Raw genomic sequence first — 17,046 nt, forward strand, 5'->3', positions numbered from 1 at the left:
GGGAGTATTCTCCTTGGAGAGGAGAAAGCTAAGAGGAGATTTGATCGAGGTGTTCAAAATCATGAGGGAGCTAGATAGAGTAGATAGGGAGAACTGTTCCTGCTCATCAAGGGATCAAGAATGAGAGGGTATAGCCTTAAAGTGATTTAAGAAAGAAGCAAATGTGATCTGAGAAAGTGAGTGGTTCGAGTCTGGAATGCACTTCCTGGAAGTGTGGTGGAGGCAGCTTCAACTGAGGCTTGCAAGCGGGCAATAGATGATTATTTGAATAGAAACAATGTGCAAGGGTACGGGAAAAAAGCAGGAGAATGGCACTAATTCATGATGCTCATTTGGAGAGCCAGTACAGACACGATAGGCCAAATGGCCTCCTTCTGCGCTATAACAGTTCTTTGATTCTGTGATAAGACAAGGGTCACCACTGCCTTGAATTTCTTTGCCAGTCGATCCTTCAAGGAATCATCTGGTGACCATGTTCTTTTCAGACATGCTATGAAGTTTATTTCTTTCCCAATGAATCCAGAGAAACAGGAGGAGGGAGCTAAACAATTCTACCTTGATCCTACCCGACTCCAGATCCACAGCAATGCAGTTGACTCTTAACTGCCACTCAGATCGAGGACAGTTAGGGATGGGCAACAAATGTTGGCCTTGCTCACATCCCATCAAAGAATAAAAAGAAATGCCTGTAAGAAGTGGTACCTCTGCTCCATAACCATCCTACAATGATAATGAGTTCCCAGAAGGAAGAGGGACAAATCCCACCTCAACCAAAGCTCAGTTTGGATTCTTCTAGGGCCACTCAGTTCCTGACCTCAATGTTGCCTTGGTCCTAATTAGGCAAAAGAGCTGAATACCTGAGGTGAGTTGCGAGTGACTGCCCTTGACATCAAGGCAACATTTGACTGAATGTGGCATCAAGGAGCACTAGGACAACTGAAGTAAATAGGAATCAGGGGGAACCTCTCCACTCATTGGAGTCATTCTTAGCATAAAGGATGATATTTGTGGTTGTTGGAGGTCAATCATTTCAGTTCTAGGACATCACTGCAGGAGTTCCTCAAGGTAGCATCCTAGACCCAACCGCCTTCAGCTGGTTCAGCAATGACCTGCCCTCCATCTTAAGGTCAGAGGTGGAGATGTTCACTGATGTTTGCACAATGTTCAGCACCATTCACGACTCCTCAGATAGTGAAGCAGTCCATATCCAAATGCAGCAAGACCCAGACAATATCCAGACTTCGGCTGACAAATGGCAAGTAACATTCACGCCACACAAATGCCAGGCAATGACCATCTCCAACAAGACAGAATCTAACCATCGCCCCTTGACATTCAATGACATTACCATTGCTGAATCCTCCGCTATCAACATCATGAGGGTTACCATTGACCAGAAACTGAACTGGACCGCCCATATAAATATAAAGAGGCTGAGAATTCTCTGGCAAGTAAGTCGCTTCCTAACTCCCCAAGGACCATCTACAAGGCACAGCTCAGGAGTATGATGGAATTCTATCCACTTGCCTGGATGAATGCCACTTCAACAACACTCAAGAAGCTTGACATCAACCAGGTCAAAGCAGCCCGCTTGATTGGCACCCCATCCATACCTTAACCATTCACTCCCTCCATCACCAACGCACAGTGGCAGCAGTATGTGCCATCTAAGGTGCACAGTAACAACTAACCAAGGCTCTTTCAACAGCACCTTCCAAACTCACAACCTGTACCACCTAGAAGGACAAGGGCAGCAGATTCATGGGAACACCATCAACTACAAGTTCCCCTCCAAGTCACACACCATCCTGACTTGGAAATATATTGCTGTTCCTTCACTGTCTAAAATTGAGGAACTTCCTCCCTAACTATACTTTGGGTGTACCTACAGCAGATGGACTGCAGCGGTTCAAAAAGGTGGCTCACCACAACCCTTTCAAGGGCAATTAGGGATGGGCAATAAATGCTGCCCTAGCCAACGTCACTCACATTCCGTGAACAAATATAAAAAACAATTGGAGGAAAATCCAATTGTCCTAATCTCATTTTTTAAAAAAAGCACTTAAGTTAAAATTAACAGTATTTTTTCAATTATATATTGCAATTTTTCTTTGACTTTTGGTACCAAAATATTACTGTAATTTTATATACATATAATATAGAGATTAATATGAATACTATACAATTTTTTATTTGCTATTAATGTTAAGGACTGCATTTAGCAATGCAGGGTTGTTTATGCCAAATCAAGTTCATACAATTAATATTTCTAAAGTTAATAATAGTTATTAATTGATATTTCATTTACCTCTGTTTGGAATGGTAAGACGACCACCTAAAAAATTAAATGTTCCGAATGCAGTATTTGAAGCATCCCTCAATAATGACTTGGTGTTCATTTGCATTGAGAGTCTTGCCATAAGGTTTGAAGTGTTGGAATGTGCTGTACCATTACGTAATGTATGTCTTTCATTTGCAAGTCGGTCCAGAAGAGGAGAGTTAGTCATTGGAATCTTGTCTGAGATATCCTGTCGTGAATGAATGGAGCCTTGGTATGCTGATGTGCTTGTGAGGTCAGGCTGGATTGTAAGCAAATGGGAGTTATCTATCAGAATGAAAACAGACAAGCCACTGTGAAAAATACTTTGCATTTCAAGGATTACTGAACATACTTTTTACAGCAGTATAAGGTAATTATGTGCCCTCATCATTCACTAGGATTCGTAGCAAAAGAATTTTCAAATATCTCAAGATTACAATAAAATACAGACATAATTGCTCAGATTGGACACTGAAGTTCAGATTACACTATATAGATGGGATAATTCTCGATCTCCTAGTTATTTGTGCTATGTGTAAATAATAAATAGTCAAATGACACCATTCTGTTGCGTCAAATTCATAGATATTTATTTATTAATAATTGTTCTTGTACTTTATGATAAAAAAACTGTACTTTATATTAAAAATAACACGAGGGGAATTGAATACAAAAGTAGGGAGGTTATGCTTCAGTTACAGAGAGCACTAGTGAGACCACATCTGGAGTACTGTGTACAGTATTGGTCACCTTATTTAAGGAAGGAAATGTGTTGAAATTGTAAATAAGTTGAAAGCAGTTCAGAGAAGGTTTGCCAGACTAATACCTGGCCAAAAACAAAAACACCTGGAAAAACTCAGCAGGTCTGGCAGCATCTGTGAAGAGGAACACAGTTAACGTTTCGAATCCGAATGACCCTTCAACAGAACTAAGTAAAAATAGAATAGAGGTGAAATATAAGGTTGTCTTATGAGGAAAGGTTGGACAGGCTAGGCTGTGCCTGCTGGAACTTAGAAGAGTAAGAGGTGATTTGATTGAAACATAAGGTCCTGAGGGGTCTTGTCAGGGTGGATGTGGAGAGGATGTTTCCTCCTGTGGGAGAATCTAGAGCTAGGGGTCATGTTTAAAAATAAGAGGTCGCCCATTTAAAACAGAGATGAGGCGAAACTTTTTCTCTCAGAGGGTCATGAGTCTTTGGAATTCTTTTCCTGAAATGATGGTGGGAGCAGAGTCTTTGAATATTTTTAAGGCAGAGGTGGATAGTTACTTGGTAAGCAAGGGGGTGATAGGATATCAGGTGTAGGCGGGATGCCGATTTGAGGCTACTATCAGATCAGCCATGATCTTTTAAATGGTGGAGCAGGCTACTCCTGCTCCTTGTTCGTATGCTACAATGCTGGGACATTGATATTTCATTTCAAAAATGTTACTGTAATGTTTAATCATTACTTGCATTTCAAATATCCCTGAGAGGTTGAGTTTATCAAACATCCCTTCATCACACGAATTGATCAATTTTCAGTTTCATGGAAGATTTTCCTCCCACACAAGACCACCTCACAAATGGGTCAATGAAGGTTGGGGATTCATAACATACAAGTGAGTGTCCATTGACTGGACAATATCTCTCTCCTGGTTTTGGAGGACAGCGTGGGTGGAGATGGAACCTGATAAAAATTATATGTATAATCAAAGGAAAGTTGTCTCAATAAATGTTATAAAATGGGAGTGCGAGATTGCAAAATCACTCTTATTGTTCTGGTATATTGCAGAACACAACTATGCTTTCTTCTACCATATAGGGTAACCTAATGGGACTAAACACTATAGGAATCTCAATAATTCCTCTTTAAGTCATTTTGTGGTTTGCCTCAGTATGTATCATGAACATCTTGAAACCTGAATTGTACTCGCATGGGACAGGCTAAATATTGTTCTGGTAAAGATTCTATTTATCGCTGTTAAAACTTTATACAAGATTGCAAACTTGATAATTTGATACCTTAGTAAAGAAAGCTGATAATGCTCTAGAGCATTTTTGCTGATTGACCATTGAAGCTGGAGAGGCAGTCTCTGAATCCTGGAATTATTCTGATTCAGCTCCAGATAAGCCCACAAGTTAAATCATGTAGCTGGACAAGCAGCAGGAATCTTTGCAGGGTTTTGTGCTGCATGGTTTTAGACAGGAAGTAAGGGGTCTATTTTAGGCTTTGCATTGCTGCTTTTAATTCTTGTTCCCCTGCCTTGTTTTGTCTGTCTCTTCCTTACATTTTCCTTAAAATCTAACAATAACAATTTTCCAAAAAAGAACTAACCTAAAAGAAACTGGAATGACTAACCTTGTTTAGGTGTTTTAATGTTCACAGGTTGGAATCCTGTTGTTAGAATTGAAGAGTCAGTTACATCAGAATCGAAGTCTTGCTGTTTCTTGCGATACACGAGTATCACTACAACTAGCAGCAGTGTAAGGCATACAGCCACTGCCACAACCCCAGTGTACAGTGCAACATCACCTGGTACTGCAGAAGCTAAAAAATAAAATACATTTAAACCATCAGTAAATACATATTACCTATCACAAAATAAGGAGTGTTTATCTATTAATCAGAATACTGTTTCAAAATCAAAGTTAACGTGAATAAATGTTACTTAAGATACTCACCACCTCTGGTTATCCGTCATTACTATCAATTGCATTCTTATATTAATGAAAATGAAATGTACTATGTTAAATCCCTAGGCATATTTTATTTGTTAGCAAGTGGAATTTGTGAAAAGAGTGAAAATGGACATCTCTAAACATACTTTGACAGTTGACAATTCAGTTGAAGAAGTCATTTTCAGATGTAATCGTTTTCTTGTTGTTTTGATTTAAGTTTGAGCATTCGAAGTTCAATGATGTCACACTGATATTGATATAAATAGATTATCTGGTTCTTACTAGCTAACGTCAGGATATGCTTTGATTATTTGAAGAACATAGATTTTGGAAACATTCTTAATGAGCCATTCACTTCTCATATAAAGCCATGACATCATACAAATATGCTGAATAATGATCAAATGACCAATGCCATCACACACCAGGGAGCATATTAATTAATGTAGTTGTGAAAATTCGCTTCATTTAACCTAAAGAAAGGAAATAACTTTCATATCATGAGGCTCAGGATGCCACAAATCACTTCAACGTATAGTTCAAATTTGCTGCTAGGTTTAAAACCAGTATTGCGGACTGTCTGCCCTTGACATAAACTGCCTGATTTTTATTTCATTGAAATCACTGCAAAAGAAAATTATGGTTTCATATCAGAAAGCTGATCCACAACTTTAGGTTTGCACCCAGGCAGTAAATTGAAAATCTGCCTCTTTGCATCCAATAAAACACTTTAAAAAAATTGTGGCCTTTTGTACAAAGCAATCTGCCTCAGGCATGAATGATCAATTAATTTGTTTTTGTGTAATTAATTGAGGGAAGATTTTTGGTCAGAGCTCTCTGCATTTCCTTGAATAATGCCCACCGTATCTTTAATGCCAACTTGCAGGCAGAAAGGCCACAGTAAAAGAATATGAGAAAAGGATGCAAAGCTCCCTCAATAAAACATTGAAGTGTTAACTTAGATTATGTGCTTGAATCTTGGAACAAAGTTTACACCAACAAACTACTGATAGAGGTATGTGTGCTAACAACTGAACCGAATTAACACAGGAAAAAATGTAAAGGATTAGCCCCTTTGCTCAGAGCCTTGTTGGGCCAATACTCGGATTAGGCATGGAAAGAACAAAGGCAACTCCTAAAGTCAGGCACAGACCAATTTTTGATCTGATACAAGGCAAGCATTTACATATGCTAACTTCAATTTGATGCGGCATCCTTTCATTGCAAATTAAGGTGGAATCAATGCTGAAGGGCACCATCAAAGAGATTATTGAAATCCGAACAGGACCTGCCATTTACACAAAACGCAAAAATAAACACAAAGGGCAGAATTTTGCCCTTAATGGGTGGGCGGGCAGCCGATCACTCCGCCGAAACGAGCCCGGCCGCCATGTTAAATGGGCGGGCCAATTAATGCTCGCCCAGTGGGCCACCCGACGGGAAGCGCTATCTGTGCGGGGTGGGGGGAGATTCCCCAACTGTCAGAGTGCGCTTTCTCATGCATGCGTGCGAAAGAGCACACATCTCCCTGAGGCAAAGTGCTGCCTCAGCCAGATCTCTGAAAGGCTGGCAAATATAAAAAATAGAACAATAAAAAATTCATTAACATGTCCCCCTCATGTGAAAATGATGGGACATGTTAATGAAATAAACAAAAATATTAAGTGTTTTTAATTCTGATATCAAACCTCATCCCGCCACTGGATGAGGTTTTTAAAAAAATCACCTACCCGCCTGCCCGTTGGGCCCATGCGCCAACCCGAAGTTCACACGAGCCCCTCAAAATCATCAATGATTGGCATGTTAAGGGCCTTAAAGAGGCCTTTAATTAACGGCAGGCACTGGCTGCATAGTGCGCCCGCAGACTGAAATATCGCGATGCTGCGGCTAATGTCGGGACGCTCATGCGACGGCAGCGCGCAACATTTTAAGCGCTGGTGTGCGGGCTTTGCCAGCCGCACGCCAGCCAGAAGATTCTGCCCAAAATGTTTGCTTGGCTCAAATCAGTTTTGCTCTGGGTCAAAGGTCATAGGTTTTAAGAGCCACAGGGTAGAATTTTCACTCTCCTGAACAGGAGATTAAATTAAATTAAATTAAATTTAATTAACAGAAATTAAAGTCAGGGAAAATTCACCATTCAAGATTCCCCCACATGCCATGAAGTTTTAAATTAAGAGCACATCAGTGGTTGGTTCCCTGCACAGAGACTGAGCTTGATTGACAGCTCACTTTCCAACCTCTATACATCACTGCTAACCACTTGTTTTACATTACTTGCAATGAATGCATCGCAGAGTTCACCATCAGCTTCAGAATGACCTCGCTGAACAAGGAGATTGAATTCTTCCCTTGTCAATCCCAGTGTTGGAAGTATTTTTTCCCTCAGCCTTCCTAACAAAGAGATGGCAGGGATGTCTGTGAAATTGCTCACCAAGCTACCACAATCTTTTATATTCCATCCAGTGGGTTAACTCTCTTAAACAGTTGTACTACAGTCACTGCCAGATGGATTTCCAGCTTGTGTTTCAATTGGGAATGGCTATAAATTCTTTAGCAAATCTAGTCAGAAATGTAGTTTTCTGTCTGCGTACAATTTTTCTGGGCTAGCTTATTTCCTAAATTATTCATTGATCCCAGTGTAGTTTTGCCCTTGTGGAGCTAGTTCAATGGAGAGAGGGTGAATTTTAAAGGGTGTGGCTGCTGCAGTGGCCATATAAGGTTGATAGCTTTTAGAAAGGTCCAAGAGAGCATTCCACCCATTTAATAATTATAGTCAAATATGAAGTAGAATTGAGAGAAATGAACTGCTAACACAGAGACTGGAGGAGAATGAAAGAGAGCCAGCCAAACATCATTTGAACTCCTGTTTAATGGTTGGTGCAGTTGACATTATGCCGCGTTAAATTCGTATGAGAAAAATTAGGAAAAGACTTTCCCTGGTTTGCACTCCAAAGTCCCTCCATCTAGGCTAGTTGTATAGTATGCCTGCAAAAAAATCCGAGGCACCGATAAAAGGGGCAAATTGACCTTCTAAACCACAGATAGTGTGAGGCCCCTGTTGAAGGTTAGCTGCAGGTGTCCCTGCAACAATGGTGAAGCTCTACAATCGTTTCCCCGCTGTCCTGAGGCCCCCTGAGAATATTGTATTCTGACATTGCCAGGCATGCTTTCAGATATCATTGGTTGTGTGAAGGCAAATGTGACCAGTGTAACTCAAGAGTCTGCCAATCTCTTGACTAAGTCCATTTATTTTGTACCAAATCAGCCATGCAATATTAAATTGAGGGTACAAGCAGACCAACCTACATAGTACTCTAAAGCTTGCACATTGTGGAATTCTAAGCTCCTGTGAAAATTGTGATGGAATTGCCCTTTTATTTCATTGCTAACATGCTTCTGTTCCCTAATGTAGTATCAATGACACTGTGGCCTGAATTTTCCAAAACTGTTGGCGTCGGGCATCTTGGCGTGTGGTGGTGGGGCAATATGGCAAGAAGGCCCAAAATTGGTTTCATGCCATGTCCGATGGTGTCTGCCATGGTGGAAAGTGAATCCCGCTGGAGGACGATGTGAACCCAATTTGAATCCTGTTAATGGGATGCAAAGTAAGGCCCGACCACACCAGATTTACCGCTACACCGGCAGAAAAACACGCCAGCTCAGAACACATTTGGACAAGTGTGACATCCAGATGTCGGGACTTACCACTGGGGCTTGAGGAGCAGAGGATGTTGGAGCCCTACAGTTACTGGACCCTGGACGAACATGTGCATTGCATGCTGGGCAGATTCTTATGACATGGCTCCACCAAGAAGCAGCTAACGGAAGGTGGGAAGTCTTTGGTAATGTTTCGCGTCTGCTTCAAAACATCACGGTCTTGGCTGTGGGCTGCTACAGATGATCAGTGAGGGGGGAGAGGAAGGTCTAGGTGTGACTGGGAGAGGAAGGTGTACCAGGGTGGGGGGAAGAAGGTATTGTGAGGGTGAGGATGGGAGGGTCAGTACAAAGGCGTTGGCAGGATGAGGTTGGGAGGGGGGTGACAAAGGTGTCGGGTGGGGTAAGGTTGGGAGGAGGGATGTAAAGGGGGAAAATGCAGGATGTGGGGAGATAGATGTAAGGTGGGAGGAAGGTGTAAGGGAAAGATTTTGGATGGGGGAAGGAGTTCGGTTGGGGGAAGACGTTCAGAGGGGGGAAGGAGTCCAGGGGGTAGAAGGTGTCCGGATAGGGAAGGAAGTTCAGAGGGGGGAAGGGAACCAGGGGAAGGAAGATGTTCAGGGGAGGAGGGAGTTCGGAGAGGGGAGGTGTCTGGGGGGGGGGGAGGAGGGAGTAAGGGTGGAGGAGGGAGTAGGGGTAGAGAAGGGAATAAGGGGTTTGGGTTGTCCAGGTGAATGTGCAAGGGAGGGATCTTTGGAGTCAATGACTGCCTCCTGGGGAGTCAAATGAGGGTGAGTGTAGTAGGAGGGAATGGTGAGTAAGAGACGAGGCGGAGGGAGCCTGAAGTATGGGAGGTTGATGGTGTGTCAGCAGCAGTAGAAGGGACAGCGAGTATAGTGGGTGGGGACTCGGAGGCAGACAGGGACACTGGGGATGGGAAAGAGGAGGTCGGGGAGGTCAATGCGGTTCGGTTGGGATTCCCAGGAAGGTAGGGAACGTGCATGTTCACCTGGACATCCTGGAAAGACAAGGGTTTGGGTTGGTAGGTGATGGTGGGACATTGGAAGCTGATGCCAGGGGCGTTGACAGTGATGGGTGACTGGGGGAGGGGAAAGAATGGGAGAGCTGAACAAAAACTTGACTACAACCATCAGTGTAGAAATCAAAAGTTAGTGGAGCCTCGTGTTGGACGGGCACAGGTGCTGCATGGGAGTGTAACTGGGTGGGCGGAGATGTAGATCAGCTCAGATGGACGACTGAAAGAGAAGCCCAGCAGGCAGCATTGAAAATGCTCAGGACAATTAGATGACTGTGATGGATAAAGGCTCTACGTGTGTGGAGAAGCACTTGCATGAGGCTCTGAGACTTGCCATGCACACACCTCTCCCTTCAGAATGACTCATGGTCCGCTACAAGCAGCTGAATCGCTAGTGGGGGTGGGGGGGGGGGGGGGGAGGTTCATTTGGAGGATTCATGAAGTCGGTCAATGAAGCTGAAAGAAAACATTACACATTATTCAGTGAAAGTGAATATATTGTCAGATTATAAAGTGATAAAATGCGTTCACCTGCTCAACCACTTGTGATCAAAATTTCTCAACTATTCTAGGTTTACCACTTCTTCTAGGCACTGCCCTGACATCCACAGCAGGGGTGGAAACAGCCTGTGCAATGGTTGGCCATGTTGCCTCTGATGACTTCGGCGTGCGTTCTTTGGAGAGCCGAGGCCTTGAGGGCCCCGGCTTGCTTTGGCTGTCCTCCTGCGGGCCAGCTGCTCCCTTTGTGGTGACAGAGGACAAGGTTCAGGGTATCACAGGCAAAGGGGACTCAGAGGGAGAGGACAGTCTCTGAGATTCCTGAGCGGATGACCCAGGGGTGTCCATTTGCCACTCCTCCTCCCTTTGGGTGTCCAAGAGCCCCAGCCTGACTCCTTGAGGGGAAGGAGCAGCTGGGGGGATGTCAAGGTGCCCCATTTCCCTCTCACATTGCCACTGCAGGAACTTACGCATGGCTAGCACGACAGAGTGCAGGGCTGCACACACCTTTGTGTTCTGCTGGGCCAGGCTCTCCATGGCATTCCCCATCCTTTCCATGGAGACCTCCATACGCGTACATGTGGACACCACTTCATCAGAGAAGAGGCAGGTGTACTCCTCAGACACACGTGCCACCACTCTGTTGAGGGTTTCCAACAGATCTGTGTGATGTTCCCCCACCCTCTGCTGACTCTCCAGATGAGTTGGAAGGCCGAATCCAGAAGCTCATCATCTGACACGGACCTCACAGATGCCTCTTCCCCAGCAGTCCTCCAAGTGCTGGGGAGCTCGGCTGAACCTGCCTCCTGCTGCTGCGAACATGTATCCATGCGGTGACCACCAGATTGTGAACCCGAGCCTGCTCTAGATCTAGGTTCTGCCAAGGTGTGTCTCTGCTCTGGTGGAGGGTGTGGGTAAGCGTTGTGACGGACCTTCCAGGCTGCCCATTTGCAGCTCTTCAATAGAGGACCTGTCTTCTTGCCTGGAGGTAAGGACCTGGATGCAGCTGAGGGATTGGCAGGCTGAGGGTGTCAGTCGCTTGGCAGAGCTTCCTGTGAAGCAAAGTAGAGATAATTAGTGCATGGCAGCAGAGTCAAAAGCAGGAGAGAGAGAGCACTCACATTTGCTTTGAGTGAGGGATGATGTGGTACAGTATCCTCATGTGGGTGTTCGTTGCTGACCTCACTGTCAACGCACAATTCACCACTGGCACGCTGCTCAAAGTGAGTGAGGGGCTTAATGTGGGCCACTCCAACCTTGGACATCTCCTTGCTGTTGTGAGCCAGCTTCTCCTGCATGAAAACAGATGGAGAGAGTGCGAACAGGTCACATGGCACTGCATGGAACGTTTGTGGGGTGAGCGGAGCCATGTGCGAGATGAAGATGCAAGCTCCAGAGGGTATGAGTCTGATGGAGATGTGAAGTCGTGAATCAGCGGTGTTGACCCTTGAGGTGTGAGATTCCTGTGGATGTGTGATGGGTTTGTGAGTGCGTGAGTTGAAAGTGATGAGGTTATTGACTTACCCTGAGAGCATTCATCCTGTTCCTGCACTGGATGGCTGACCTCCTCTGTGGTCCGGTGGCACTGACCACTGCTGCCACCACCTTCCAGGATGGATTGGTGACTCTGGTGGACCTTCTTCAGCCGGAGCGGGGGCTAGAGGACATTGCAGTGGCCTTTCATTGCAGCCAGCAAGTGCCCCAGAGAGGTGTCATTAACTCTGGGGGGTACCGTCTTCTTTGTTTTCCGGGCCATCTGTCACCTGGAGCAGTCTGGTCTATAAACATGAAGTAGGCATGCACTCTGGTGCGCTTTAAATATGACGCCTGGAGCGAGGAAGCATTGAGGTCACGACGGGACGGGCAAATCCGAGCCCACTCGCCAGCGATCCGGCTGTTCCCCATGAATGTGTTATTAATGAGGTGGGTGCGCCAGGAATGGGACGATATGACGCGAAAACCCGTCTTTGTGGCTGTCAGGCATAATGACTATTTTCCCTCCTGCTACCACACTGTGTGCAAATCTGGAGCGATTCAGCCCAGTGGCTTGATATTTTTTGTAGGGGAGAGGGAAGGTGAGGATAAATAAAAATTGCTCCTTGAAAAAATAATTACATACATTCATAACAAAAAAGAATCAGGAATATTGAAAAATCACCAAAATTTAAGATTAAATTATATCAAACAATACTAAAAATGTAAAACATTTGCAGCAAATAGAAAAATCTAAATCCATTCACTCTTAGGAGGTTCATCATAGACTTTCCTCAGACCGAGTCAAAATAGACTTTGTATTGAATAAGTGCAATCTCCATGTAGAAACCAGAAAATTGCATTAAATATTCATTTAAACATTTCTGCATATATTTTACAGCTTTGCTAAAGTCATGAATGACACCTCCCATAACTATGACTGTGATGCATTATCTCTATTTGTTCGAGTCAACAGCACCATAGTGTTTGATTATCATCATCTGCACTATTCTATTCACTCACCTCTGTTTATAACGAGCATACTGCCAATGATGGCTCATCTTCAAGTCCCTACACCATCATTTGTGGAGTTCACCAAGGATTGATTCTTGGGTGGGCCCCTCAGCTTCCTCATGTATATATTGCTACTTGATGACATTGCCCACAGGCAATGGATCAACTTCTGTATATGTGACACTATTGTTATCTCTTCATCACTTTGTTCCAAACCCTGACTACCTTCAAGCCATCAGAGTATCTATCTGATTTCAAGGCATAGACAACTAAAAACGTTTTGTCAGCATTTTGGAAAATCAAATCCAATTTCATCATTTTCAGTCTCCTGCCAAATACTCCACTCTCTTTCCCTGATTCCTTCCTGGGTACCTGATCACGCTGGAGATGATGAAACTTTGGCAGTCTGTTCAATTCAGACAAGAGCTTCAAATTGCCCATCTTTTTATTTGTTCGTTGGATGTGGGCATCGCTGGCAAGGCGATCCCTAATTGTCCATCCTGAATTGCCCTTGAGAAGGTGGTGGTGAGCAGCCTTCTTGAACCACTGCGGTCCAAGTGGTGTAGGTACACCCGCAATGCTGTTAGGAAGGGAGTTCCTGGATTTTGACTCAGTGACACCGAAGGAACTGCGAAATAGTTCCAAGTCAGGATGGTGTTTGGCTTGGAGAGGAACTTACAGATGATGGTATTCCCAGGCATCTGCTGCCCTTGTCCTTCTAATTGGTTGAGGTCATGGATTTGGAAGACGCTGTTGAAGAAGACTTGGTAAGTTGCTGCACTGTGTCTCGTAGATGGTACACACTGCTGCCATTTAGTGTTGGTAGTGGAGGGAATGAATGTTGGAGGTGGTGCATGGGGTGTCAATAAAGCATGCTGCCTTGTCCTGGATGATATCAAGGTTCTTGAGTGTTGTTAGAGCTGCAGTTATCCAGGCAAGTGGAGGGTATTCAATCACACTCCTGACTTGTACCTTGTAGATGGTGAACATCTTGGGGAGTCAGGAGGTGAGTTACTTTCTGCAGAATTCCCAGCGTCTGACATGCTCTTGTAACCACAGCATTTATATGACTGGTACTGTTCAGTTTCTGGTCAATGGTAACCACCAGGATTTTGATAGTGGGGGATGCAGCAATGGTAATTCCATTGAATGTCAGGGGGAGATGGGTAGATTCTGTCTTGTTGGAGGCTTTGCCTGGCTCTTGTGTGATACAATGTTATTTGCCATTTATCAGCCCAAGTCTTGTCCAGGTCTTGCTCCATATGGATACAGGTTGCTTCAGGATCTGAGGAGTTACGGATGGTGCTGAACATTGTTCAATTATGAATGAACATCCCCACTGTACACTGATGTTTGAAGATCTTTTGCCTCCACTTCATCAACAGGATACTTCACTCAAATCACTCCTCACTCTTCTAAATGAAACAAACCCAGTCTGTCCAACCTTTCCTGATAAGACAACCTACTTAATCCAAGTATCGATCTGTTAAACCTCCTTTGAACCACGTCCAATGCTTTTACATCCTTCCGTAAATAAAGAGACTAAAACTGCACACAGTATTCGAGGTGCGGTCTCACCAATGCCCTATAAAACTGAAGCATAACATCCTTACTTTTATGTTCAATTCCTCTTATAATAAAGGATAGCATTCCATTAGCCTACTTAATTACTTGCTGTACATGTGTACTAATTTTTTTGTGACTCATTCTAATAGAACACATAGATCCCTCTGCACCTCAGAATTTTACAGCCATTCTCCATTTAAGTAATACTCTGCTTTTTTGCCCTTCCTGCCAAAGTGAACAACTTCACATTTTCCCATGTTAAAATCCATTTGCCAGATCTTTGCCCACTCACTCAACCTATCAACATCTACAACCTCCTCATGCCCTCTTCACAACATACTCTCCTGCCTATCTGTATGTCATCTGCAAATGTAGCCACCATGTCTTCACTTCCCTCATCTAAGTCATTGATATAAATCATCAAAAGTTGAGCACCCAGTGGTGCTGTGGGGCTCTACTCATTACAATTTGCCAATCAGAAAAAGACCCATTTATGCATACTCTGCTTTCTGCCAGCCAGCCAATCTTCTATCCATGCTAATATGTTACCCCCTACACCATGTGTTTTTATTTTCCATAATAATCTTTGATGTGGCACTTTATCAAATGCCTTTTGGAAATCCAAGCACAGTATGTCTACAGGGTCCCCTTTATCCACTGTGCACATAACTCCTTAAAAAAACTCCAATAAATTGGTTAAACATGATTTTCCTTTCACAAAACCATGCTGACTTTTTCCGATTGCCTTGAGCTCTTCTAAGTGCCCAGCTATAGCCTCCTTAACGATTGATTCTAATAACTTCCCCACGACAGACGTCAAGCTTACTTGCGTATAGTTTTCTGTTTTCTGCCTCCCTCCCTTCTTGAATAGAGGTGTTATATTTGCTACTTTCCAATCTGATGGAAAAGGACAAGACATGGATGGGAGAAGGCGATCTCTAACCAGGTCCTGATCTTATTGTCTGCTGTAGTTTCTTAATTATGTGGCAAGGGCTGCTTCAAGTCAGTTCTCACATAGCTCTTGTTGTTTAGTGGACTCTCACTTCCCAGAATGAATGCACAGAAGGCACCATGGACCTTTGTGGAGCTCATGGCTTGGTGAATCATGAGGCCAGAAGATGCAAGTGTCAACACTGGACACGTTCTGGAGTCGATTGGTTGGAAATCCCTTGAGATGAAAGAGAATGGCATTGAGGGCCAGGTGGTCTGTAGCCATCTTCCTTGCCTTCAATTTACTCCTCCTGGAGTCCGGCAGTGATTAAAGTGTCACTGGCACAACTCCTACGTCTTGCTTCCTCTATGGCGTTGTCATCTTCAAAGTGACCCTCATCACCCTCTTGAGGTTCCTGAGCCTCCTGACCTTCATGTTCTGAATAGGTCTCCTCCTGCTCCATTTCATCATCTGGCAAGGGATCACATCTTTGCAGTGCCAGGTTGTGAAGGGCGCAATACACAATGATGATGTGTGAAACCCTATCGAGATGTGTCCAAACATCTGAAGCGCATCTTCAGAATCCCAATGGTTTGCTCTATCAGGGTGCCTGTGGATCTGTGAGCAGTGTTGTACCTCTCCTGGGAACGACTCAAAGGGTGATGCTTACAGAATACTGAAAGGCCTGGATAGAGTGGACGTGGGGAAGATGTTTCCATTAGTAGGAGAGACTAGGTCCCAAGGGCACAGCCTCAGAGTAAAGGGAAGACCTTTTAGAACAGAGATAAGGAGAAACTTCTTTAGCCAGAGAGTGGTGAATCTATAGAATTCATTGCCACAGAAGGCTGTGGAGGCCAGGTCATTGAGTGTATTTAAGATCGAGATAGATAGGTTCTTGCTTGGTAAGGGGAACAAAGACTACGGGGAGAAGGCGAGAGAATGGGGTTGAGAAACTTATCAGCCATGATTGAATGGTGGAGCAGACTCGATGGGCCAAATGGCCTAATTTCTGCTCCTATGTCTTATGGTCTTATGGTCTTATGGTTTTATGATGCAATGGTGTCATCAGCCAGCATTTCAATGGGTACCCATTATCCCCAAGCAGCCATCCCTGCAGACATTCATGTCCTTTGAAAATCTCAGGTACCTGGGAGTGACTCAGGATATAGGAGTCTCAGCAACTCCCAGGGTGCCGTGCATAAACGTGCATTATGTGCTTCCGATGATCACACACCAGTTGTACATTAATGGAATGGTAGGCTTTGCGGTTTATAAACATTAGGGGCTGCTGCTTTGGAGCACTTAAAGGCACATGCGTTCAGTCGAATGGACCCTGAATTCTTGGGGAGCCTGAGACAGCCGCAAAGCCAGTGAATCTCGCGGCCTGGCTATCTTCGTCCAGAGCAAACCTAACATAGTGATGTGCCTTGCTGTAAAGGGCATCTGTGACCTCTTTTATGCATCTACGTGTTGTGGACTGAGAGATGATGCACAGGTCCCCTGTGGCTTCCTGGCAAAGATAATGAGTGCAGCTGCCACTGGCAGGGGATATCTTCCAACTCCATGGGTTGTCAGGTCTTCATGAAGAATGTGGCAGATGTGATCTACCAGAGCTCGGGACAAGCGCAGACATGCCTGGCATTATCTCTCACTCATCTGTAAATAGAAGAGTCTTCTTCGGTATAGCCTTGGTCTGGTGATTTGCCTCTGTTGTCTTGTCTCTCCTCCTAACCCTCTTCTTTCTCTGGTTCCCCTTGAACCCTACTCTGACTCCTGGCTGCAAGCCCCAGGCCAATGACTTTGCCTTTCACTGAGTTCCCCATTGCCCTCAGGACTAAAGATTACACTGTCTCCCTTCCAAACCATCTCCCCCACCCCCATTTATGAGCCTGTGT

General features: G+C 44.4%; 1 protein-coding gene across 1 annotated transcript in view; it reads right to left on the reverse strand.

The window, feature by feature from the left end:
• Positions 1-17,046, reverse strand: part of unc5a (unc-5 netrin receptor A) — a 293,027-nt gene that overhangs the window by 126,345 nt on the left and 149,636 nt on the right. The window contains exons 7-8 of the mRNA XM_041194385.1: positions 4,660-4,848; positions 2,309-2,605 (exon numbers count right to left, since the gene is read on the reverse strand). Coding sequence (XP_041050319.1) covers positions 2,309-2,605; positions 4,660-4,848 — 486 coding nt within the window. The remainder of the gene's footprint in view (positions 1-2,308; positions 2,606-4,659; positions 4,849-17,046) is intronic.

Source organism: Carcharodon carcharias, chromosome 8, assembly GCF_017639515.1.
Source record: "Carcharodon carcharias isolate sCarCar2 chromosome 8, sCarCar2.pri, whole genome shotgun sequence".
Lineage (NCBI taxonomy): Eukaryota > Metazoa > Chordata > Chondrichthyes > Lamniformes > Lamnidae > Carcharodon > Carcharodon carcharias.